We start from the raw sequence: 27,318 nt of genomic DNA, 5'->3' as shown, positions 1-27,318 counted from the left end.
TGTGATTGAATTACTTGTAAAGCGGTGGGTAGGACTCTGAAGAGCAGAGGGTTATAAATCATCATCATTATGCTGGGGAAGGCCCCCCCTGGAGCACCGCGGACCCCACCTTGGGACCCGAGTAATGATCTGCTCTGATTTATTCCCAGCCCTGGCGCGTCCATGGCAGACAGGTGGCGCTGGTTCGCCGGTGTTGATGGGTCGGCCAGTCGGGAGGAACAGAAGTTTGTTATGTGCTGTGTTTTTACGCAGGCGCAGATCACGCTGTTTGTCCAGTTCTCGCTGGTTGACTTTTACCTGTGAGGTAGACTAGTTTCGCTTCGCCGGTGGGAATAATCAGCAGCGACCGCCGCCGGGTCAAGTCCGGTCCAGAGGTGGTGAGACTTCCCTCCTCCCCCCCTCGGCCCCTTGTGACTCAGGGGTCCCCACTGCGGAGCGTCGGACGGGATTTCTCCGGGATTTTAGAGTCGGTGCGCAACAGCGAGCGAAGCAGGAGGCAGGTGCACGGGAGAGGACAGGACAGGAGGAGGAAGAGGAGGAGGGCTGCTTGTATTTCCGCAACTCCTGCCGTTCACATAGGGCTGGATGATTGGAAATCAACTGGTTGGCTGCTCGGTGGTCGATCTGTGGTAGTTTCATTAGTATGCGGCTGGAGTCCCCCCCTGCTGCCGACATCCAGCCCGAGGACTGATCGGCAGCCCTGAAGTCTCCTCCGTGCCTGCTGAGTGACTCCTCGCCCCGGGGAGGAGGTGGAGGTGGTGAAGGAGGCAGCAGTGACAGGACCCCGGCTGCAGTGACTGTTGTACGGAGCAGTTTTCACGGACGCGGCGCGGACCTCCTCTCATCGTGGATCAAGAAGATGATGGGCTTTCTGCGCCGGACGTTCAGCCGCCGCTCCCTGAGCCGCTTCCAGCAGAGGGAGAGGGATGAGCGGGACGGTAAAGGAGGAGGAGGGGGAGCAGGAGGGGTATCCGGGAACCCCCTGCTCCTGGCCCACCAGCAGCAGGTCGTCCACGCGCCCGCCGTGGTCACCGGGGGATCGTCGGTTCACATCCCGGCCGCCGGGACGGCGAGGACCACCATCACCTGTCGGGTCCTGCTGTTGGACGGCTCGGATGTCAATGTGGAATTGCCCGTGAGTGGCTCAAGTGGCAAGGCACATCAGTTGTGTATTCCCCCCACCTACTCTGTCGTGTCTTTGTGGATCTTCCTGGGGGTCCAAGCAAAAAAACAAAAAACAAACGCGAGGCAGCTTTCCTGTCTTGAAAATTAACGAGCCTGGAGTCAGAGCCGTTTGCAGGTCCAACACCAGCCTCTTAAACGATCAGAGCACAGTAGTAGTTAGAGGACGTGTAAAACTGAGTACTTATTACAGCCTTTTACCACTCTGTTTATCTAAAAGGCATGCAGGACAAATTAGGACCCGGGCAATTAGTCTTGCTGATTAATCCATGAGGGGGAGAGCAAGATTTTTTTTTATATCTCCCCTCAGTTTAATTAACTGCCCAAATAAACGTGAAGACACTTTAATTTCTTTTCTGGCTCCTGGTGACTTCTATTGGATTTAGACTTCACAGGGGTCAAGGAAATGAGAAGCTCTGAGACCTCATGTTGGAATGTGGGGTATTGTTTTTGGCACTTTTAACTACACAATACAAAAAACATGACCACAGAATAACATTGTCGTTAGTCGTGCCCTCGGTTCAAACTGAAAACAGTGTGCTCTGCACTTATTTGGATTTTGGCACAAACCCTTTTACCAAAGTTTCAGTGCCTGTAGTGTGTGTGCGTATCTGTGAGCACGTCTCTTCTTGTACAGTGAGTGGTTGCAGCTCCAGATGGTGTTATGATCATCCGATTCATCGCATTGCTTCCCCATTCTGACTGTTGGGAACTAAGTCAGACATGAAGCTGCCCCCTCCTGTTTGCTCTTTTGCACGTCTTCCTTTCACTTTCTTTTCTCTCTATTTGCTTGTATCTGATCTTCCTCAAGCAATCTCCACTTTCCCCCACCTCCCCTCCCCTGTGCCATTCTCCCTCCTAATCTCCTTTTACACTCCCTCTGCTGCCTGCTCCCTTGCTCATCATTTTACTCTTTCACACTCTGCCTCCTCACTCTTCTCCTGTTCTTTCCCTCCTGTGCATCCTCCACCTCCTTCTGTCTCTCTCCATCCATCACCTTCTTCTCCTTTCTCTCTATTCCCCGACTCCCTGATCTGATTTACCACTGTGGGGACTCTGTGTCACAGACGAGTGCTACGAGCTGTGCGAGGGGGTAGGTGGGATGATGAGCGAGCGTGTGGGCCCTTGTGTGCGTAAGTGGCTTCTCATAAGATGTTTTCATTTCCAAGGTTGCGTGTGTCAGCGAAGCTGTTGCGTGCGTGCGTCACCTCCGAAACGCTCGGCCATTGCATTGTGCCGTGGAGAGCCTTTCTCTCGTCCTGCAGCGAGATTACAGCTCCAACACTAAGCCGCCACTTCTGCCAAGGCATTACAGTTGAAAATGACACATGGCTCGACGAGCTGCCGGCTTAGTCACAGGTGTGTTGGAACAAGTTTGTTCATGTGCTCTTGTTGTTCCTACAAGTGTACTGAACGGGGCTGAAATTCAACTAATAAGGCCTTTCAGTATGTCACCTGAAACTGAGTGTAGGCCCGGAGACAACAGGAAGAACGAGCTGTTCACCTCGCTGCGCGTGACTCTGCGAGTCGCGTGATTGCGCGTCCTCTTGATGGAGGTCACAATCAGCCCCTGTAAACGACGCACGCTGCAGAGAGAAGGGGCAGGAGCGATTTCTTTCTGTCCCCAATCCTTTAATACCACTGATTTCCTCACTCATTCATACACCCACCAGGAAGTTTAGGCTGGTTATCAGGATCCACAGTACAAGGCTGTCATCTTCCTACACACCCACTGTGTTTTATGTGGGTCAGACCAGGGTTAGGTCTTCATCAGCGGATGCTGTAAAATGCTCTGATAAATTTAACGGCAAACGGCTGCAGTTTGTGCTTAAGTGCACCGACTCGTTGTCTTGGTTGTGTGTTTATAGGAAAGGCCTCAATAAGGGCCTTTCCCTGTGGGGCTTGTCCTTCTCATTTTGACCTGGACACACACACACACACCCACTTACACGTCCAGTAAAAGTCATTTCTCCTCCCAATGTGATCACCAGGCCTCTTTCTAATTCACTTTTAAGCTTGTGCTAACAGGTTGACGCCCCCAACTCAATTTTAAAAGCTCAATCCATCCACCGTGGGAGATCCGCTCACCACGACAGGAGAGATAGTGTAAGAAATAACTAATTTCTCCTCCTGTGTTCTACTTTCGCTTTTCCCAGAGCAAGTCCAAAGGCCAGGACCTTTTCGACCAGATCATGTATCACATAGATTTGATTGAGACAGACTACTTTGGATTGCAGTTCATGGACGTGGATCAAGTTTCAGTGAGTAACAAGCTCTCACATCCATCAATGTGGAAAGCAAGCTGATGAAAATCATTCTCACCTCTCTATTCTTTCTGTCGCTCTCTCTCTTAGCACTGGTTGGATATGTCCAAGCTTATAAAGAAGCAGATCCGAGGTAAGCTCAGGTCGCCTTGGGCTGTTTTTCTAATTAGGATTATTTGCATGTGTGTAGGAAAATGTGCAGTGCACTGTATGCGCATGTGGTAGCAGGTGAGTGGGGAGCAGGTGGAGCATTATCAAATGTTGACACAGTGATTACTATGTGCATTAGGAGCCGTAGCCTTGTTTGCTCACTGGCTTGTAACAGGGGGCCGAATGGTTCACGGGAGGTGGGGAGATGGATGTTGTACTTGTCGGCCGGTCGTTTATTCACAGGGTGGTAGGTCTGTAGCCTGAAAGTAACTCTGATCAATGTGGAAGCGAAGCAGGGAAGAAGTATGAAAGTAGGTTAAAGTAAATTGGGAGATGAAATGATTTCCGACCTCGTGGCAGTGATGGATGCAGCAGATGAAAAGTCGACGAGACTAAACGTATGAAATAAATTCTGAGAAGATTTTATTTGATTGAATTATTCTCCGGCCTCGGCTCTTTCTGTCACACTCGCATATCTTTTAATCTTTCTCTCAGACGGTCCGCCGTACAAGCTGTTTTTCAGGGTGAAGTTTTACTCTTCAGAGCCAAACAACCTGCGTGAGGAATTTACAAGGTAAAAATACACACACACACACACACACACACACACACACACACACACACACACACACACACACACACACACACACACACACACACACACACACACTGTTTTCTCTTGAGCCTGGTGTAAAGGTCCAAAGGGGACGTGGGGCTAATTACTTTGCTGCTATGGGCAGATTTAAATCAAGAACAGAGACTTGTTAAAACAAATTATGTGTCAGACATGAGGAGCGCCTTTGATACATCAATTGATTTATGTTGTCTTCAGGCGAGAGTCTCACTTGTTTGTTTTGCGGTTTTGTTCGCCAACAGGTATCTGTTTGTGTTGCAGCTTCGACAAGACATTCTGTCTGACAAGTAAGTTTCATCGTCACAGTTTATGCACACAAATAATTCCAAATAAACCCAGGACGCACACACATGCATGACATATTAAGTACACCTCGTTAGTGTCAGGTTGGGATCCCCATGGCACGGATTCAACAAGGCCCTGGAAACATTCCTCAGAGATTTTTGCTCCATATTGACATGATGGCATCACACATTCTGCAGATTTGATATAAAGCTCCTGTTCCACCACATCTCAAAGGTGCTCTGTTGGATTGAGATCTGATGACTGGTAATCTTTGTGACATGGTGTGTGATCCTGGTGGAACCAGAGGATGAGTACAGTGTCGTCAAAAAATGATGGATACGGTCAATGAGAATGAACCATTAATACAAAGCAGGATGGATCCATAATTTCATGTTGTTCACGCCAAATTCTGACCCAACCATCGGTCCGAACCTCGCAGCAGACTCATCGGACCAGGCCACACATTTTGTGGGAGCCTGAAAAGGATTATAACCTCAGTTTTCTGATCTTAAGGGACAGAAATCACATCTGGTGAAGTCTTCTGTTGCTGTAGGCCATCTGCTTCAAGGTTCGATGTGTTGTGCATTCAGAGATGCTCTTCTGCATATCCTCTTAGTTATTGCAGTTACTGTTGCCTTCTAGTCAGCTCAAACTAGTCTCACCATTCTCCTCTGCTCTGAAAGTCACTGAAGTCACATTTCTTCCCCATTCTGATGCTCAGTTTGAACTTCAGCAGGTCTTTTGTCATACATCCCTAAGTGCGCTGAGTTGCTGCCATGTGATTACTTGCAAGCAGTTTAACAGGTTTACCTACTAAGGTATTGTTTTCTTTACACACAGCTGAATATTTTGTGAATATTTTCTTTATTGTAGAGAAGGTGAGAAAAACTGTTGCCACTCCTTTTTCGGTTAGCTCGGCTCATTGTTAAGTCACAAGTCATTTGTAGGCACTTCCTCTTCATTTATGAGGACATCCGGCTCTCATCAGCAGCATTAAAACTGGAGTAAACACACTCACCTGTAGCGGCATGCACACAGGTCACCTACACTGGAGTTTGGGAGACTTGTGCACAGTGGCATCTGCTTCTGAGTCACAAACACAGACCTGCCTGCACAAACACACACTTCAGACAGTGTGTTCCCCATCTCCCTCCTCCTGCCTCTATCTGGGCCATGGATCCCTGGAGTCCAGCTCTATTATATAGCTCAAGATCAAGAACAGCAGAGGGCTGCTTATTTTAGCAAAAGGGTTGCGCCTCTCCTCCTTGACATGTTCACACACACACACAGCGTAGGGCATTCATCCACTTTTATGTCTCTCTGACACATGATAACGAGTACACATCGCACCATGGGCAGGGCAGTGGTTTTGATTTCATGCAGTGTGTCACTCGCATTAAAAACCGCTCACCATCAGCATCTCTCTCTCTCTCTCCAGGTTGAAATGTCCGTATGATGTGGCTGTAGAGCTTGCGGCATTTTGTTTACAAAGTAAGTAGACTTTGGAAACTCACTCTCAGTGTTTATTTATACTCTTAAGCAGAGATTTATGTTCTCCAAGAACCTCATCAGTTATTCCTCATAGTGTTAACAGTTTTCCAAACCCTGGTGTAACCTGTTAGATTGATTTGGACTGAGTGCAAAGCCATTAATATCCATTTATTTCACTGTGATAGGAAAACTGCTATTTATTTGTGGCATAATGCACTTGTGTTTACTTTGACATACATGATATGCATCAGCAGAAACCCTGAGAACAGTACTACACTAAGCTCCGAATGATTTTAATAATAATAATGATGATGGATTGCATTTATATAGAGCTTTTCGAGACCCTCAAAGCGCTTTACAATTCCACTATTCATTCACTCTCACATTCACACACTGGTGGAGGCAAGCTACAGTCGTAGCCACAGCTGCCCTGGGGCAGACTGACAGAGGCGAGGCTGCCAAATCGCGCCATCGGAGCCTCTGGCCAACACCAGTAGGTGGTAGGTGAAGTGTCTTGCCCAAGACGCAACAACCAAGACAGACAGAGCTGGTGATCGAACCGGCTTCCAAACCCCCTGAACCACAACCATGGTTCAATGTGAGATTTTGTGGCTTCTCACATTAAATAAGTCCCTCCAGATGCCTGTCCTTTCATCTCAAATGCCAAAGTTTTTTTACAGAAGCTAATAACCTCAAAGATTTCCTGCTACACCTACACAAGGGCAAAGAGTGGTTGGAGCAGTTTGACCAAAATTACTGCGACTGTGTGCGACAAACTTGTGATTTTATTGCTTTTCAAACGGTCGCTTCAAAGACGGGGCTTAATCTATGACCACTCGTAGTCAGTCCCTGTCTTCAAAGTGACTGTGGTGCGTCTGGAGGACAATTAAACTGCAATAAGATGAAGTCACTCTGCTAAATTCAGTATATTCGATTACATACAGTCATTTTGTGATAATGCATTGAAACAAAAATGGCAAAAGTCAATTTGCTGCAATCTGTTGTCGTCTAGTTCCACAAAAATTCACATTAAGTCCAACGGGAAACCTCAAGGATGTGAAACAGGCGTCCCTCTGCCAATAGTGACATCCCTTTATTAAAAAGAAACTGAGCTCATCAGCTCAGAGTGACTCAGATTGATTGCAGCATGTTTGTAATCTGGCTTTTTATAAATTAGACGGCTGTTACTTAATTAGGAATCAGCCGTAGTCAGACTGCAGTTGTTTGGAGACAGATTGCCTCCCACCTGTGCAGTCACCCTGCAATCTAAAGTGGTCTCCACACCTTCATGCAATCGATTACTGATAAGCCAAAAAAAATTTAAAAAAATCAGTGCGGTTACCAGGCAACCACTATTTTTTTTTCTCATCACAATGAGGTTACTGTCCTAATTTTACACTCATGGGAGCCAGCCATTAAGTAAAATCAGTTAATATTAGTGTTGATGAGCGCTCTCAAAAAAGACTAATCAGCAAACTGTGGAGTAATGTTTATGGAGTAATCCACAGTGTAACAGCACCACAGGCATACCAGGGTCATTTTAGGTAAGAATATTTGCATATGTTCATATTTTTGCATCTGTGTGTCATTACTTTGTAAAATAAATCAAAAAACTTTTTAAATTTGAATCCATTTGCAGGGTAATTAATAATATTATGGCATAATGTATATGCTTTTATATTTTGGTTTCTAATACTCCAAACTGGCAGGCGGCACATACGTCTGTTTAAAAATGAAAAGACTAAGAAGGTTATTAAAAAGGGTGTTTAAATGCTAAGAATTTCAAAATAAAATAGTCAATATACACTTTTTATTGATACAATAACCAAAATGTATAAATACTAACAGTTTAAAAGCTGTTGAGATAATTAAAACTATGTTGTCGAGCAGTTTGTATGTTCACAAATGCCAGGGTGGCACAACCATAAACATTTTATTTTGAAGTAATAGTAGTGAAAGTGATATTTAATTATACAGAGGACCCCTTGGACTCTATGTGGCTGTCTGAAAAGGCTTAGAAACGTATCTCTTATGCAGGCTGGTGCACTTTCCAAGTCAGGTGGCACAACCAATGTAAAAATAAATGAATAAATCTTTATTTCTTTTAGAAATGGTGCTTTTGCTTCCAAATGCAAAAGTTAATATAGGTGTCCAAGCAACAGTCTGTTTAAACTGAAAATGGTTCCAAAAGTCAGGCGGCAAAACCAGTAAGTCGAGTGCTGCAGAAGCAAGAAATGCCAAGTAATTAAATGATTGATTTTATTTAAAGCTCTAAAATTAGATTTCTTCTTAGTTATATTTAAAAGATGATAATTTATAGAATCAACTTGTGCAAGTCACGATCAGACTAAGTGATTTTAAACAGGAATGATGCACTTGGACACAAAAATATGCATTTCATGATCCAGAACCTCCAAAATTAAAGTCCCAAATTTTTGTAAGAGGGGGAAAAAACAGCTGCAGTGTGTTATGAGTGTTCAATGAAAATCAAACTAAAGGAAATTATCATCATAAATGAACTGGAACTGCTCAGAGGGCGATGGCTGTTGTGTACGTGTGGCACATCCTGTTTACCTGAGACGTGATGTCCTTGGCTCCATGACAAAAAAAACACGCAAATGTTTCTGAGATGTCTGAGATTTTTTTTCTTGTTAATACTTTTGTTTTCTTCGGGGTTTTTTGTTATTGTTGTTGTTTTTTACTGGGATGGTCATACAATTAAGTGAAAGTCACACCTCTAATTTACTCGGTAATGGCAATAAAGCCAGTGTCTATATAAAGCTTACTAAAAAATAGTCACTGCAAAAATTTCTGGCACAACTTCACCTACTTCCAAGGTGCAATAATCACCTTGGAAGTAGTCACTACAAGCTACTGGCCAAACCAGACCAGCTGAGTCTGTAGCAATTTATTGTGTTGTTGCTTTCTATTGATTAAATAAAGCTTTGTTTGTAAGCGAAGGTCTGAATGCTGCTCACCTGATGTGCATCTGTGCATGTGTAATTGAATTATCTGTATGCAGGTGAGCTGGGAGACTGCGACCCCTTGGAGCACTCTCCCGAGCTGGTGTCAGAGTTTCGTTTCACTCCCAGACAGAGCGCAGCGATGGAGGCAGACATCTTCAACCAGTGGCTGAGTCTCAGGTGAGAAGCCTGCTGTGTTTCTAGTCATCTTAAATTTGGGATCTTCTAAAACTAAAACCCAGGACACAAACATTTTTTTTGCACCAGTTACCACAATACTTCTGCTGTGTCAAAGCAGCTTACTGGAGGGCGTCCAGTTGACCTGAGCTGGTTTCTCTCCTCGTCGGATGGAACAAGTGGGGCAAAAAGTTGAGCACTGAGCAGCAAAGGAAGTCATTCTGCTGCAGCCTTTCAGCACCAATGTTTTCACTGACCGGGTATCTCATTTCATCGTCCCTCTGTGCTCTCCTCCTCGGCCTGGCTATCGCTGGTCTGCGTGAAGGATTATGGGATTAATTCCCGGAGGGTCTTGATTGATTCCGGGCAGTATTTAACCCAGCAGTGCACTGATTGCTCCCATCTCGGATTAGATTACATACGCGTATGCCGCGCTTCACTGGGCCGACTTAGCCACGCAAGGACAGACCGAGTTCACTGAGTCATGCCTACACACAAAGACTGAATCAGGATGCAGACAGACAGTTACTCACTGAGCGTCTCCCTCAGAACTAACACCAATCTCCAGCAGAGGTCACGCAGCAAGCGTCGATTTTGATAGTTTTCTCCTTCTCTTTTCGACTGAGCTGCCAAATATAGTGGCCGGGGCTTCAGGTGATGGAGCGAGCGGTATTGTTGTTGTGAAAACTCACCGTGTTGTCTGCTTTTATTTCCTCAGGGGAAAAAGTCCTTCTCAAGCAGAGATTTCTTTTCTCAACAAATGCAAGTGGCTGGAACTTTACGGAGTAGATATGCACTTTGTCAAGGTGCGTGAGAAAGTTTTATTATCACCAGTGTTGTTTTTAGTGTGACACTGAAGTTCAGGTGTGTTAGAAATAAATGTGTGCTCGTTCGTCCACAGGGCAGAGATGGAGGAGAATATGCACTGGGTCTCACTCCAACTGGCATCTTGGTATATGAGGGCGTCAGCAAAATCGGGCTTTTCTTTTGGTAAGAGCACAACTCTCATCTTGTGTTTCCTGAAATGTGCTCATTTAAATTTCTTATGTAAATGATTTTAACACAAAAATGTAAGAAAACACAAGCAGTGAATGTGAATGTAGGAACACCGTACATTTCCAAAATTCCTAACCTTACTGATGCAATAATGAAAAAACAAAACTGTCGTCATAAGTAATAATTCTTGCGTCACTTATTTGTGTCACTTGTGTCATTGTAAATTTAGATTAGGAGAATTTGGCAGTTTAAACTCACCTGAGTGACATAAGATGGTTTGAGGTGTCACCCTAGGCTCTGGAAATCCATGAAGGACCATTTGTTTGTTTTTTCACATTGTCAGTGAGCCTAACAACTAAAAACAATCCAGTAATTGCTCACAGTACTGTGCCAAAGTCCGGAGTCACTCCTCATTTCCCTGTGTTTGGATAGATAAATGGGAAATATGTGCAGCTGTTTATTGAAACACTTGCAAACATCATCGGAAGTACAGTTTTCGAGGCAAAAACAGAGTCTGGACAATTCTGTTGCAGAATTATAGAAACGTCAGTGTTTGGTATGACCAATGGGGGGGCGGGCAACAAAAGATGCCTAAAGATGCCATTTAAAATTGGTCCTTCAGGATAAACGTGTTTTGACTCTGATGTTAAGACACAACACTGGTTCATTCCTTGAGTGAGGTGCCGCTGTTATGCTTGAATGACTCATAGGTCAGTGTTGAGTGGATTAGCAAATAACAGAAAAGCATTCCTCTGAAAATTGTCAGGAACAAGAACTGGACTGAAAATAAGTGAAGAAGAGGCCAATGTCCAAAGAAAACCCCTGAAAGACCTTCAGAAAGACCTGGAGAACTTTTACTCACCACTGCTTTGGAAGCAAAATGTGTATATATATATAAAAAAAAAAAAGAGCTGACTCAAGACTTTTGCACAGAACTGTATGAAAAATAATGAAACTGGAAAAGGAAATCTCACAAACAGCTGATGTTTTAATATGTAGCGACATTTTTAATGAATGTAAGTGAAAAATAAACAGAAACAAGAGTTTGTTCACGAAAATTAATTATTGCTCTTTTCTGGGAGGTAAAAAAAAAAGAAGTTTAAACTGTTACTACTTCTGTCTGCTGCTATTCTTCTGCTAATTGAATATGAGTTTCCTTCTTTTTTTTTTTGAACCACGTGTTTCTGGAGAGGCATGTGTCAACATTTACAACCAAGAGCCAATCAAAATGTGGCATAAGTGATAAAACGTAAAGTGGGGCACGGGCTCAGCCTGGGTGGAGGGTGTGGACCTTGCAAACTTTGAAGGAAGGGCATGCCAGGAAAAAAGAGAGCTACTGAGAGCTGAGTATTTGTTCGCCAAGGGGCAGGACGAGGTATGGGAAGTGAAAAGAAATCCAAAATCACTCTGCGAGGAGCCGATGTTTCATACTGCATGCTCTCATCACCTGTCCCTCACTCGTACTTACACTCAAACTGTTGTGTCTCTTTGTGTGTTTGTCATTCATCCGTGTGTCTCGGTGTGTTGCACAGGCCCAAAATCACTCGGCTGGACTTCAAAAGGAGTCGACTCACGTTGGTGGTGGTGGAGGACGACGATCAGGTTTGTGTCTTCACGTTGCATGCCGTGACCGCGCGCGGTCATCTCTCAGGCGACTAACAGGTTATTATGGTTATTCTCTGTTGTGAAGGGTCGGGAGCAGGAGCACACCTTCGTGTTCGAGCTGGCCAGCGCCAGGAGCTGCAAACACCTGTGGAAGTGTGCCGTGGAAAGTCACGCTTTCTTTCGCCTGCGCCAGCCAACGGCGGGCAGGGCCGGCCACAGTGACTTCACGCGACTCGGGTCCCGCTTCAGATTCAGGTAGAGAGCAGCGACGGCGTCTCGCCTCATCTGAGCAGCGTCTAATTGACTTGCTGAAGGGGGATAATAGAAGCTGGCACTCTCAGGTAGTTGTGGCCAGCACTCGTTAGCAGCATATGTGGAATAATGTGTCACATAAAACAGAGCCTTTGTATCTATGGTTACAGGGTATCTATGGTTACACGGATCTGTTCCTATGGTGACTGAGATATTCCCTTTATATTGTTTGTTTTCTTGCAACTATTATCAGACATGGTCGAAGCAAATTCTCTCACTTGAAGGGCACTTCCTGTCATTTGTCGGAGCAGCTAAATCACAGCATTGTAAAAGCACTCTGTGGATTAAAAAAAAACACTTGTGTAACAGGTGGTGGAAGTAAAAACAGGAACACTGGAACTGTGTGTATTGCAGTCTGACATAACAATCATACTGGTGCCAACTTTAAGTCTTCATTCAGAGTTTTCGTTAGAGAAGTTTTAAGATAAGCATGTTAGAAAGTTTATGTCAGTTTAAAAGACTTTAGGCATACTGCAAAACCAACCCAAGACTTTCTAAAGCCAAAGTCGTTCACACTTTTCATTTATTAAATACAAAACTGAAGCGAACGAGTCTCTGTAAACGCAGCACTGTGCATAAAAACAACTCTAAATTCTAAACAATTGATGAAAACTTTTGGAAAATTCACGCCAAAAGGAATAATCATCTAGAAACTCCATTTAAGTCTCCTCTGATGAACTCCGTGAATTCGGTCAGACTGCAGCTCAGTGGCACTTTGACATTAGTGTCGATGCTTTTAGTAATAATCATTTCCACTCTTCACCCGCATCTGCTGTGTGTTTGTCTCAGTGGGAAAACAGAGTACCAGGCCACTCATGGAGGCAGACTGAGGAGGGCCAGCACATTCGAGAGAAGGCCGAGCAGACGCTACCCGTCCCGCACACAGTCGCTGGGCAAAAGTGAGTTTTATCTGCTCATACAAAAGACGACGAGTATCTGCGCCTGATTTGTGTTTTATGTGCTGCGAGCGTTGTTACGAAGGCTCTGCGCTGTTTTAGTTCAGCGTGTTTTCAGATTTAGAATGTAAAAATTGCTGCAGAGAGTAACTGTTGAACATATTGTTTTATTTTTCAGAGGAAAGGGAAAGTGGACCCCCCCCCCCCCCCCTCCTTTTTTTTCCTTTTTTTTCAAGGGCTGTTCTTTTAAAAAATGTCCAATGCTAAGTGATAATTTGACAAGTTCAATAGGCTTAAAAGCAGCCCTGGTTTCTTTTCTAATGAAAGTGCTCAGAAACTCTAGGTTGTTAGATTTAAGCGTCACCTTTTTTACTTTGTCAAAGGCACCTGCTGTACTCTTCACTCCTCCATAATTCCCACCTTCTGTGAGCTGCAGAGGCTTCAAAGGTCCAGCAGCCTGCAGCTCACTTTAATCTATCCCACATAAATGATCAAATGCACACTGCAAACTGTATTTACCTTGAGACTGTCAGTATTGACGTCCAAACACCTTTTATGTATTGGATTTGAATTCGTCACGCAGCCCTGGAATACGAATGAACCGAGAGTTGAGTGTTGGTAATAGCTCAGCATTGGAGTAATAACATGTCTGCAGCGAGTCTGGACTGAACGGCACAGTTAGACCAGAGAGGGCATTTGAAAAAGTGCACACAGACTCGCAGATAAACTGCAGAGCTGCTTTTGACTTTTGTGTTTTTCTGCTCTAATTGACCTTGTGTCTCTCTCTCCGTCAGTTGCGATTTCTCCAGCCAAGCCTCCACACATCAGGTGAAACAGACACAGACATAAATAATGCACGCATGCACTTTCAGATTATTGCATTCATTCCTCCTCCTCTAACCTTGACCTTAATCCACCTAATGGCCTGGCTAATCTTAACACAGAAACAGCCCTTTGTAAAAGAGAAGTTGTTGCTTTTGAGAGGGTTTTACTTGTGCAGTGCACTCGAAAGTAATATATATGCACCTGCTTTAAAAAGAAGTTATGATACACATCTGATACCACTGCTTTTTACTCCACAGCTCTCACGCCAGCCCCAATCCAAGTCTGCATCAGGTAAGCGACCTCAGTTAACCCACTTTTCAAAATGTAACACAAGCAGCAGAGAGCGGTGTGCTTTGTCCCAGTAGCGACGCTTAATTTGAGCATCTCTTCGATCCTCTCCAGTACCAACACAACATTCCCATTGGTCACGAGCCCTGGCATCCACCCCACCCCACGCTCACTTCCTCAGTTTACCTGCAGCCCTCCAGTCATACATCACCTCACAGGTAAGAGACAAAGGACAGGATTGTTGAAGAGCTTCAGGATGTGTCCACATGCTCTGTTTTTCATCACATTTCATGTCCCTCTTACACCTCATATGTCTGTTTGTCTTCCTGTGTGTCTCGTCTGCCTACATCCGTGTGTGCGTCCCTTCATCAACCGTTCAGGCCTTCCTTTGATGCTGAGAGTCCGGTATCCATCGTTCCCCCCGTCCCGGAGCGAAAGAGCAGCATCGCCAAAGGATCCGTGGCTGTGGTTAACAGGGATAAGGTCATGACCGAACTTTGACCTCCCTCTTAACCCAGGAATCTATTTCAAAACTCACAGGCACAGACTGGCAACCCCCAAAGAGAGACGCTCCGGTGACAGAGCTGTCTCCGTTCATCCTCGTGAAATGTCCCACGCCTTCATCCATTTGTCACGTCATCTCATGTGTTTCAGTGTCTGCATACTAGACAAAAAGCAAAAAAAAACACACACCCCCATCAAGTGCAAAGGACTTTATCAAGCAGGATGGAGGTTTATAATGTTCAAGGGGGTCACGTGGAGGGAGAACTGTGCAAAGACATCGGGTAAGGGGACTGGGTGGGTGAATGTTGAAGTTATTTATTGTGGTTACGCAGCGGTGACACAGATCACGAAGGCGATCGAGGTAAAGAGCCTCGACACCTCTGATCGTTACAGTTTACTCATTCTGCGGGTCATAGCTCAGTTTATATCATCACATCCTTTTAGACACAGGTTGCCTTCATCTTAATAATAAAGCTGCAATCACAGGATGAGAGTCCACTCAAAACACTCAGATTTTTTTCCGTATTATTTCCCTTGAGAGTGGATGTTCCTGCCTGCTGTTGAAACCTCCCGATTGGTGGGGGCCATTGCAGGTTGTGCACAAATGATTGGGGAAATAATACAGAGCGAAACGGATAAGTATGATTTTTGCAGGAAAAGAGTTTGCTCATGCTAATTTACTGATGTTTAAATAAATAAATTATTATTATTCTTTTTTAATTGAGTGCTTGAAAAATATAGGATTAGAGAGAGATGAGCTAAACAGCCTTATTCCAACAGGATAAACTGAGGAGCTGCACCAAGGTCCATAATAAGATACATAAGGGTTATTTTCAACTCTAAGTGATGCAGAGCTACAGTAGTAAAATCAAAGAATAACATTATGAAGCTGGAAATGGGCATAATTGCTCCTCTGTAAAGATAAAACAAGAATGTGGTGCATTTTTAAAGTCTCTTTGAGGATATTTTCAAATAATGTTGAAAGCATCTTCTATAAAAATCAAGATTGTGCCTGAAAATTTACTTTATTTTCATATGAAAATAATCACGTGTTTAGTTTTCTGTGCACTCACAGGGACGTTCAAACAGGAAGTTCTTGGTGCTGTATTAGGTGGCAATTTGCTAAAATATAAATAAACTAAAGGCCAAAAAACAAGCTAAGAATTGTTGAAATAAGATGATATATTTTAATTTTGTTGCACTTTAATATTGTTATTATTTAATTATGGCTCTAAATGCCCAGTCGACGTAGCTCTTATACTTCTCAAACACTCTGTTCTTTCCATTCAAACATTCAGCATCATATTTAAGGAAAAAAAAGATGCCAGTGGAACAGAAATAAGACAAAGATAGGACCGGGTGTGATGCGTTTGTGCCTTGCTTTGCTTGTGGATGTTTTATGTGATTACGGTTGCTCAGATCTCAAATCTGCCTTTAAGAGTGCTTTCGTGTTTTTCTTTGTTCGTTTGCAGTAAATCGTGTGACATCTAAATTATTTAAACTCACTTTTGAAATAAAGTGTTGTGAGTGCTGAATAAAGTGATTCTGAACAGGTGGAAGGGGTCCAGTCCTGCACTTAGTGAATGCTGGGTTAGGGATTAAGCTGCTTTGTGTATAATTTATGGTTTTCAGTGTGAACTTAGAAACATGAAGCTGAATCTTGCATTTGTGGTGTTGTGCTTTCAGAGTGAATATTTGTTTGTTTTTTTGGTTTTTTTGAATAAACATTATATTAATGTTACATCAGGTTATGGATTTGCTAAATTAACCAAGTGTTTACAGAAGATGTGGCCGGTGTGTTGCTGTTATAGTGTGTCGCCTTTTACTTTCGATGTTTACTCCAATCACATTATGCCTTTAGGACTGTTGCCGTATTGCTTCTGAAATAAAGGGTTTATGAGTGAAATGCAGAAACTGCAAAGCCCATTCCTTCATTGTCTTACACCAGAAGTGTCAAACATAAGGCCCAGGATCAGAATCGGCCCGCAAACAAATTCAATCTGGCCCACTGGATGGCTTTGGAAAATGTAATAAGAGCATAAATTTTAGACATTTAACTGTATTTTTTTATAAGCTTTACAGCTTTTCCCACTGATAAATGCCCCCACATGGTTCTTTGTACTTTACTAATGAAGTAACACAAATGATTCAATAACAGATTTAACAGAAATTACATGTAATTTTACACACATTTTAGGTCCAAAGCAGTGTTTCTTTACCATGTAGAAAAGCAAATGCACTGTTGAAATTGCACTTCTGGTTTTGTGTTACACAGTCAGCTCAGCATCCACACAGGGAGGGTTACATTGCTATGAAAAACTCACATTACGAGCTTGGATTTATTACACGATAATTACTTATTTGCGGTACTTACACTTTTTGTCATATTTAAGTGGGATTTTATTTGGGGGGGGGGGTTGTTTGTGTTTTGATTGCATGTGTCATCTTCAGTTTCCCGCTGAGTGGGCTCGCTTCAGATCATCAGTTTAGCGTCGAGGAGAACGAGAACTCGTATTCTGGCAAGATCCACCACCGCCACCGTCGGCACACACACAGCCAGGACACGCTCTGCCACACACACACCAAGAACAGTGAGTACTGTCAGCCTGAGGCTGGGCTGCACACATCTGTGGTGTGTCTAGACGCCACGCTGATGCTTCTTTTCATGCTCGGTGCCGCCTGTTTGTCAGCTCTTTTTGTTTTTGAGGTTCACTTTGAGGACTTTGAGATGTAATGTTTCCACTACAACGTGACGTAGTTTGATTTCAACTTTGTAAAAGCAGATTTAAAGATGCACATGATATGAGTGTGTTGTTTCAAACCTGGATGATCCGAAATAAAGAATATGGTCCCACTGTCACTAAGTGCTTGCTCACAGGGTTTTTTTTCCTCTGTATTAATATAGGATCTTTACCTTAAAGCAACTGTTGTTTGAGCACTTTGGCAATTTACTGGTTTGGACTATTCACCATAATCTTCCCAGGAGTGGATGTTCCTGCAAAAATTTACCCCAAGGTCCAATGCTCAGACAAAGTACAAAAAAATCCAAAGAGCTACATCTCAGACTCTACAGGCCTCAGTTAGCATGTTAAATATTTAACTTCATGACAGCAAGTCTACAAGACTCCTGGAATAACGTCCTTTGGACACACGAGACCAAAGTGGAGATTTTTGGTGAAAACACTTTGAACTTACTCCTCAGTGGTGAAGGAGGGATGATTCTGGTTGCTTTTAAATGTGTCTAATGCAGTTTTAAATTGGGTTTCTGGTTTGAGAACATCAAACATAATTCAGTTGCCTTTTGCTGTAGTGAGCTAGGATACAAGTAAAGTAAACGTGGTTAAATACTGCTAATTTTTCTTGTGTTTGCACTCTTCATTTAAGGGCATTGTTTATAAGTCGAGATGCATCTCCAAACACATTAATATGGATTTAAAGTATCTCACGGTTCTCAAACTTTCTTTGACCTGCCAACTTTCAAACACCAAAAAGCCCCCACCCAGCCAAAATTGCTGTTAATCATTTATAATATCATCAAATTCTGGTGAAATTAAGGACAGTCAAACTCTTGTGCCAGCGTATATTGAATTATAAACCTTTTTAGATTATAGTCATTTTCCATCCCTGCTTTGTCAAACGGTCTGTGGTGTCTTTACAGTAAAAACGTGACTTGTTGTTTGTTTTTTCTCATTACAATTTGTCTCAATCAGAACGTCAAGCACCCCTCTTCCCTGCAGATGAGTTTGACATCTCTCAGTCGCTGCTCAAGGCTTTGGAGTCTGAAAGCGATTCTCCTCCCTGGCCTTCGCTGCACATCAACATCGACAACAAGGTCAGTCACGTTTCCCACACGATGTTTACTCACTGAGATTTAGTCTCCTCACCTCTCCTTGTTCTCCCGGCAGGGAGAGGAGAAGCAGCTGTCTGAAAAGTCTCTGCACCCTCCTGCTTCCCCAGCCATGCTCCCCGACCACCTCAAATGTAACATCCTCAAGGCCCAGATGGAGGCAGCCTTCAGAGTGAGTACCAAATAACGCTCTCCTTTGGCTATTTGACCTACATCCTGCGCACTTGGCGGTGTCACTAACAGCATATCTATCCATTTCTTCTCCACAATAAAGAAAGAAGCCCCAACAACACCCAGAGGGAAGAGCTCAACTGAGACCCTGAATGAGAGGCCAGTAGCTCATCCGCTTTTTAACATGTTTAGACCTCTTTCTGAAAACACAACTTACCCTCCTGAAGAACTGCTCTCATTTCCAGGTATCAGAGTTCCTCCCAAGACTCGGCGGCATCCAGTCTGACAGCAGAAAAGACACCCCACAGGCAAGATCACAACCTGACGCCAGAGAGGCTCCAGCCCAAAGCCAACCCGAGCACCAACCGCAGAAAACGGCTGGTCCGGCAGTTCAGCTTGTGAGTACAGATCGCCTGCTGTGAGTGGAAAATGAACACTCCACAGAGTACTTGAAGCAGCAGCGGTGCTATCTCTGCTCTTTGATAGTGACATCTTGTTCAGAGCGATCTGTAGGTCGTGTAAGCCACTTATAGTCTCTCCATTTGTTGCTTATCAGTAACCACGAAGATGAAGATAATCTCCCTGAAGCACTCGCAGCCATCTCCTCCCAAAGTACAGCAAAGTCGGGCTCTAGCAGCTCATTGGACAAACAGATACAGCCGTCTATCTACCCACAGGTAACACACATCTTCACACATGCGCACACACACACTTTAAAAACCCTTTAAAATGGGTCTTGGTGTAGTACACTATGCTCCACTTATGGGGGGATTATTTCCACACCTCTCTGCATTATCTGTAATTGTGTGTGTCTGTCTGTCTGTGTGGTGTGTGTGTGTGTGTGTGTGTCTACACTGATGTATATTGCAGGGGGATAATATGCCAGCACTGGAGCTGAGTAGTCCATGCTGTCCCTCTCCTTCGCCCTCCCCTCATCTCTCCCCTTCTTACTACCGTAGCTCCATTCCTCACCTGGTTCCTTACCTTGCTGCCCATAATGACAGGTAAACGTACCTCCTCGCTCTTATCTCTTGGACACTTTTATACAGCGCTGGTTTGCTCAAGTGCTGTATTGAAGCCTCAGGCTCTTGTTTGATGCTTGCACATGAAAAACAATCCCCTGTTTCAGTTAGTAGCTGATGCTGAACTGTGAGGCCAAAGTGAACAACCGTGTGACGCAGACAGGAGGATTTTCAGAGTGAGATTTGGGAAAACTGGCTAATATTGGAAATCTTATTTCCAGCATGTCAAAGCAGTAAACAAGAGCTGTCCGAGACTGCGTACCTCCACCAGTGCTGAAATGACCCTCCACACCATGCATGAATTGAGCCCCTGGATCCAAAAGGATGTCTGGATCCAGACTAGTTTTTGATATTATCTTGAAAATATCAAGACAATATCTCACTATTTTTCCTGTTACAGTATGGTTACAGTTATCGTCAGAAGTTTACATCCACTCATCACGAGAATGGATGTCATGATAATTTGGGGCTTTTAACTTCTTTGAGCTGTTGTTTTTCCAAAGTGGAATGAGCATACGGCATACAGCACAAGTTTGAATTTATTATTTTCTCTAATCCACACAGACTTACTTAAATCTTGTAATAAGCGGTGCCGATGATTCTACAATGTCTTTCATCTTCACAAGGCCAAGACCTTTTAACTTGTCCTTATTGCTTGTGATTGACTGCAACTAGTAGTTTCATTGATTTGTTGGATGGCACTCATTAGACTGACTAATACTCAGAACAACTCAGTAAGAATCTGAGGAGAAGAATAGTAGATTTAAAGAAGTTGTGAAGGTCTCTTGGAGCCATTTCTAAAAAACTGCAGATTTCAGGATCATCGGTTCAAACAGCTGTACACAAGAACAAGTTATTCGGATGCGTCTCCACTTTGCAAAGGTCTGGAATAAGTGGTGTTAGCGGTAGCTATTCCCCTGCCAGTGGTACCATCACAAAGTGGATGGAATAATGAAGAAGGTGGACTACCTCCAAAGATTTTACCTCAAACCAACAGCTAGACAGTTTGAACATGGTTGTTTGTTCCAACAGGACAATGATCCCAAACACACATCAAAACTAGTTTGGAATGGATAAAGCAGGCCAACGTTAAGTGTCTGGTACGGCGTTCCCAAAGTCCTGACCTCAACCCGATTGAATATTCGTGGACTAGATCTGTTCCAGGAAATGAACTCTATGGATTCTGCCAAGAAGAGTGATTAAATATCGAGCCGGAATTATGCCAGGAGCTTGTTGAGGCTGCCAAAAATGTCCGGTCGAGATGCAACTTGCTAAATGGAAATTTAACCAAATATTAGTGGGTACATTTGAGCCTCTATGTATACTGTGGACTCTGTGTAGATTAAGAAAATCCAAAAGCAAATTTAAACTTGTGCATCCAATTCCCCAAATATGCTGTACAATCATTGCACCCTGGAAAACAAACAGTTCTAAGAAATCATTAAAAGCCCAGAATTACAGTGACATCACAAAAGACGAACACACACACACAAAATCGCCCACATATTTATTTATCAGGGTGTAAATTGCAACCTTAAACCAATAATAAGCTAATGACACTGATTTATTTTTTTTAACAGCTGCAGCAGAAGCTGAGCGTAACGAACAACATCTGCATTTCAGTCAATGAAGTTTGAGATGGCCCCTTCAGTACAGCTTAAAAAATAAACACGTGCACCCTAGAACTGAAAACGAGCCTCCACTGAAAAGTTAACTTTTGGGGCAGTTCACTTTCATGCTACTTTAATCTTCTACATTTATTTGGCAGCCGGGCTGCTTTGACCACTTTATAAAACATAATGCAGTGTAATAAAATCCCATCAGCGATTCCAAAACCAATAAGATGATTTGATTTGATTAAAATAGCTGCTCATTTCTTTAGGACGTGACAGAGAAGCTTGAAGGCTGAGCTACACATTCAGTAAAAGCTCACTTAAGTCTAATTTTTTTGACTTCATCTGTTTGCCTATATATACAAATTCCATAATAAACAGCAACATGGCGAGACAGCCAGCATCACACTCTTCTCCAAAGTCCACGTTACTCAGGGTATGTTACGCTCTAAGCAGTCCCACCATGTACTCAAGCAAGTAGGAACTATAATTGCCTTTCACAAGGTGCTACAATAATCAACTTAAAAGTTTCACATAAAATTATAAAGTGCTAATTAAATAATCAATCACATAATAAACTCAATTACGCAACGACATTAAATAATATTGCACAACTTAATATGCACCGCAAATTAATATAACCTAGAAAAATTAAATTAGAAGTGCAGTAACTAATTACACTGCAGACAAAAACTTGATAAACTATAATGAGAAGTCCCATCAGAAGCAGTCGCAGCCTCTGGCTTCACTGAAAGTCACATGACTTGTTGTGGCGACGTTAGCCTTTTATGAACGTGCTAATTAGACATTTAGCTCATTAGTCATTCCCTGCAGCCTTTAGATGACATGAAGTTCATGTTATCTAACACGATTTACACCCACTGGCCACTTTGTTGGGTACACCTTTTCTTCTGCACATTAACAAAATATCTAATAAGCCAATCACGTGGCAGCATTTGGACATGTTAAAGATGACCTCTTGAAGTTCAAACCGAGCCCCCAAATGGAGAAGAAGTGACTTAGAAGGTGGCATGGTTGTTGGTAACAGGCTGGTCTGAGTGTTCCAGTAACTGCAGATCTTCTGGGAGTTTCCCACACACTCATCTCTATGATTTAAAGAGTGAAAAAGAGGAAATTCTCTGCATGAAAACGTCCTGCTGATAGAAGTCAAAGGAGAATGGCCAGACTGCTTTTAGCTGTGGGAAGGAAACTCATCATCACCATCAGTTACTCAAATAACCACATGTTCCAACTAAGAAAAGCATCTCTGAAAACGCAACACCTCAAACTTTGAAACAGTTGGGCTACAGCGGCAGAAGACCACACCAGGTTCCACTCAGCTAAGAACAGGAAAGTGAGGCTCCTGTTCACACAGGCTCACCAGAATTGGAAAATAGAAGATTGAAAAAATGTTGCTGGTCTATTTCTGACAACAACATGAAAACATCCACCCATCCTGCTCATATCAATGGTATCTGTGCATCATTTAAATACCACAGCCTGAAGATTGTTGCTACTGTGTCTGTCCGCTTCCAGCACGATAGCGCACCACAGCTCAAATCATCTCAAACCGGTTTCTTAAACATGACGATGAGTTTGCTGCACTCGAATGACCTCCACAATCAGCAGATCTCAGTTCAATAGAGCAGCTTTTTAATGTGATGGAACGGGATAATCATGTCATGGATGCAAAGCTGACAAATCTGCAGAAATAGCGCAATGCTATCATGTCATGTGGGCCTTAAAATCTCTGAGGAATGTTTCCAGCACCTTGTTGTTCTGTGCCATGAAGAATTAAAGCAGCTCTGAAAGTAAAAACTGGTGCTAGCAAGGTGTACCTAACAAAGCATCAGATGAGTGTAAGATCTGTGTATGACCAGCTTAAATTGCCAGACAACTTCTTATCCTGTAGCTGCTGTTCTTTGTCTTTGTAAAGCAGACTTTGTGTTGTTTCTGTCATAGTTACTGTTGTAAAATGTTTGTTTTTTTTAAATTTTCTGTTATGAAAATTATATCTCACCTTGTTGCAGAAACAAAAGTTCAAGTTTTGAGTTGTTAAATCGTATGTTCGTGTCTGCAGCGGAGAAGAAATTAGGGTGGACAGAGAGAAGATCCTGAGAGCGCTCCTGATGACAGAGCTCTGAGACCTCGACCCTTCAGACGGAAGCTAAGAAGTCCCAAAGTCACTGGTGTCAGTCAGCATTTGTATACTTGCATTGCACATTTAGCAGTTATAAATCTATATTTGCATAAAGGCGGTTGTTATATTTGCTTAATTGTTATTTTAGAAAGAAGGCTCTTTGTAATAACTGAACTGAACCTGTACAAAAAAGTGAAAAGGAAACAAGTGGATTCACTCACATGCATTACAGACAAGCTACAGACTGTATTCCTGGTGCTGCCTGCATGATTAATATGTTTCCCTAAACGATTAACGGATTTTGCTTTGGACTTCTGTTTATGTGTGAGTTCATCCTCATCGTCTTCATCGCCGTGTCCGTGCTGATGCCTAAACTGTGTTTCAGACAGCGACTGTTGAAGCTTTGATCTCCATGTAAAAAGCACCCCTGAAATGAAAGTCACTTCACTTTCAAATCAGTTTGTTCAAAATGTAAATACTCATTGATATCCTGAGAACAGAGCAGGTGTTGTAAATGCTTACCTCAGTACTGTAATTCCTATATCAGATATCCATTTTTACACGCAAAAAAAACATCAGCAGCGTCTGTGGTTTTAAAGAAAATCCTGAACAGTGTGAGTTGAAAGTGAAAACTGGCAGAAGACATCGACACCTCAGTCTCCGTGTGCCCACCAGGAGGCGCCAAAGCTCCTGTGGCAGCAGCCTTGATCTTGTGTTACAGGTGTTCATGAAAAACAGCTCATGCGTCCCTTTGCTGTGTTTTTAACATGCAGCTCAAAACCAAATCTGGCCTCAGAGGTCAGACCCTTGGAAATATTTTATTAGTGCGCAAAAAACAAAAACTTCACTTCAGCCCTTCTTTGTCACAATCCGAGGCGGCACATGATCTGCACCTGTACTGTATGTTGCTGATTGAGTTTTCCTACCTTGGACTGGATCTCAATAAAGGCCACATCATCGGTTTGACAACTCTGCAGCAGCATCTTTGTTTCTTTTCTTCCTTCCTGACATGGGAATGTGGCTCGGCCTCGCCCTGCCTGCCGGTTTGTTAGGTATGTGCCTCTCACCCTCCCTGCGAAGGAACAAAAGATGTGTGCTGTGCGGGACTTTAGTGAGGTATCTGCCAGTGCGGTGAGTCAGCCTGTTAATTGTACCTCTGTTTTGTGAAGAACTCAGTGTTAGATAATTCATCTTCAAGGTGAGATGCAGCACGGCAGAAAGAGGGAGGGAGAGAAGAACTGCTTCGAAGTGAATCACACACTCTGCTGTAAATGATTCAGGTTTTTTTTAAAAATGGGGGAAGCCTGCGGAGACTTCGGCATTTGGCCCTCCCACTGGCTTTGAAACCACTGCAAAATCATCCTTCATAATTTCTCAGCTCAACCTGCATTACAAGCTTAAATTCGTTGTGGAATTTGTTTTTCTTACAAAGCTGCACATTAGCAGAGGAGGGGCGAGCAAACGCCGCAGTTATGGTGACCACAACAAATGGGATCTTCTGCTTTTCTGGGAATTGATATTTGAGAAATTAACAGGCACAGGAACAGTTAAAGGAACAGAGGTGTTTCTACCATTTTTAATGGGCTCAGTCTTTTAAGGTTGATTAACATTTAAGCATTAATAAAACAATGATTAACGTTTTTTACATTCTAAAAACTGTGTGCCCTCTTGCACATCTATAGATGATAAAATACTTCGATTACAGGGCTTGGTTCCCTCACAAACAAGAAGTTTTACATATGAACAGGACAAATCTAACCTTTTAACAGCTGAGCAGCTGAAGGAAGCCAATCACGTAAGCTAAAGTGACAGCCACGCCTTTAAAAACCAATATTAAGTGGAATTTGAATGGTCTCCTGTTAACCACAAGGACAATGTGGTTAAGAAACAAACACCTGAAACTATATAAAACACGTAGACGCTTTTGTTCTGTCATTAAACCCTTTGTTAGACTGCATCGGGGAATAAAAGAATGCCTTAGTAAAGAAACTAGGCAGCTTGTTGCAGTTAACTGTCACTACATACAAAAAGCTGTTCACTCTTTAATTCACTTCAGTTTGTTTCTGTGTTATTTTTAATCTTCATTAACTATGTTGTACATGTATGTGTGTCAGAGGCAAGATTCTGGAAAGTCAGTACAGGTTTTACAATAAAAACAGAACTTTCTAAAAGCAGCTGACTCACAGTGTCGTGGACATCCACAATAGATATTTGTCTCTCAAAATCTCATAAGGCAAGTTTTGATTCAAACTAACAAACACACTTAAATGTGTGCAACTTCAAAACAACTAAAATGTTTTATATGTTTTGTAGTTAGCTATAATAACCTTGCTGCAGGTCACATTGCAGAAAGACAGAAAATGACATACATGATGTTACATAAAGACAGGCAAAAATAGAAAGCCGACTCACTTAATGTACTTAATGTAAAAGAGTGGGTAGACAGTCGAATATGTTGCCCTCCATAACTCTATATACTAAACCTCCACAGACCTTCTTTACTTGTACATATCTTAATAGACCTGGAGCACTGCAGGTAGACTGTCCATCATATTGCACCATGCAAAGTGACTGCATGCTCATTTTCTAAAGCTCTCTGGGCTGGCCTCTACACATTTTTTGCTGAACTTCCAGCCATTCGTTGTGAATGTATGAGCCTTACATGAAAGTGTATGGCTTCTCAAATGAGTTAAAGAACATGCTTCCTCAGGAGCTTAACTGTATCAACTACAACCAGACTATGTGCATTGTAGAGAATCCATATTTTGCCACTGCATTTATGTGTGCAGCAACTGCATGTTTTACTCCAGGCTGTAACTCTGCAGACCACTGCAAATCTTCTCTGTCAGTCATGCTGCGTCTAAACTATCAGCATTTTGAAAATGTTAAAAAACTCTCCATTATAATAATAATAAGTTCTTTTTTTTCTTTGTCATTGCTTCATCAACCTGACTTTTCAACTTCACTGAAAGAAGATATCCAGTTGTGTCTCTGCTATTTGAAAAAAGATAGCGATAGCATTCAGATCACATGGACAGTGTTGTGCCAATAAGTGATTTCAGGTATTTGCTGAAAAAATGATTGCCTGTGTTTAAACTGGCCTATATATGGCCTCTATAAAACATATGTCAAACATACCTCATGAATGATATTAAGTGCTACCTTCTAGACCCGCCCCTGCACAGGTAGTTTATACCTATTATACACTTTTAAATAAACACTTATTTTCACTAGTTCCGTGAAAATGGCTCCAAAAACATTTCATACTGAGTGACATGGGGTTTCTTTGGGTTTGTGGGGACTTCATCCACATAAGTAAATGTTGCAAGGACAGGATATAAGTGTGGAACATGAAAAAGATTAAAGATCATCTCCTGCTAAATGTTAAATAACTAAAATAATCCTCTTGTTATTAAAAAAAACTTCCCTTTTCCTGATAGTTGTCTGTCCCTGACAAACCCTGGATTATTTTCTTAATAAAAGATTTGATTTAATCTACTCTGATTCTTTAAATCTAAGACGTGCTCAGTTCAATCAATAAATTAAAAATTCCCTAAATCAGCTGCACTTATCTGCACTTTTTTCATACCAGTGTAACTTCACTGGATTTCTCAACAACATCTTACAGACAATACATTTATTTTCCAGACGTCAAAAAGGTAAGAAAAACTTTGTCACACGGATAAAAAAAATGTTCTTGCTGCTGGTTTGGACAGTGTGTGTGTGTGAGTGTGTGTGTTTTGTGAGTGGGAGACTAAGTGTTTTTAAAAGAGATCATTTGGGTGGGGTGCAGAAGATTGTATTACACAATGTAACTCTGCCCTGAGGGGGTCTGACATGGTTTTGTCTGCTTTCCTTCTCTCTTCCCACTTCCTGATCTATTTTCTGCTCTTTTCCACGCAGTAAAAAGAGAGGCCATCCTCTCACATAATGTGTTCAGTGTGTCTAGATGA

The 27,318-nt window shown here is 42.7% G+C and overlaps 1 protein-coding gene across 1 annotated transcript; it reads left to right on the top strand.

Moving 5' to 3' along the window:
• Positions 1 to 227: 227 nt before the first annotated feature.
• epb41l4b (erythrocyte membrane protein band 4.1 like 4B) lies at positions 228 to 25,501 on the top strand. The gene is made up of 23 exons (XM_006801303.2): positions 228 to 1,135; positions 3,339 to 3,443; positions 3,537 to 3,579; positions 4,092 to 4,170; positions 4,473 to 4,517; positions 5,954 to 6,006; positions 9,029 to 9,149; positions 9,865 to 9,952; positions 10,048 to 10,136; positions 11,675 to 11,744; positions 11,833 to 12,002; positions 12,849 to 12,958; positions 13,750 to 13,783; positions 14,038 to 14,071; positions 14,183 to 14,286; positions 17,024 to 17,163; positions 18,283 to 18,404; positions 18,478 to 18,591; positions 18,694 to 18,749; positions 18,836 to 18,988; positions 19,147 to 19,267; positions 19,461 to 19,594; positions 23,306 to 25,501. The coding sequence occupies exons 1-23, from the start codon at positions 860 to 862 to the stop codon at positions 23,367 to 23,369; spliced, it is 2,325 nt and encodes a 774-aa protein (XP_006801366.2). The 5' UTR covers positions 228 to 859; the 3' UTR covers positions 23,370 to 25,501.
• The last annotated feature ends 1,817 nt before the right edge of the window (positions 25,502 to 27,318 follow it).

Source organism: Neolamprologus brichardi, chromosome 11 (genome assembly GCF_056152115.1).
Source record: "Neolamprologus brichardi isolate AB-2024 chromosome 11, ASM5615211v1, whole genome shotgun sequence".
Classification (NCBI taxonomy): domain Eukaryota; kingdom Metazoa; phylum Chordata; class Actinopteri; order Cichliformes; family Cichlidae; genus Neolamprologus; species Neolamprologus brichardi.
The sequence above is the reverse complement of the archived record's forward strand: the minus strand, read 5'-3'. Positions and strand labels throughout refer to the sequence as shown.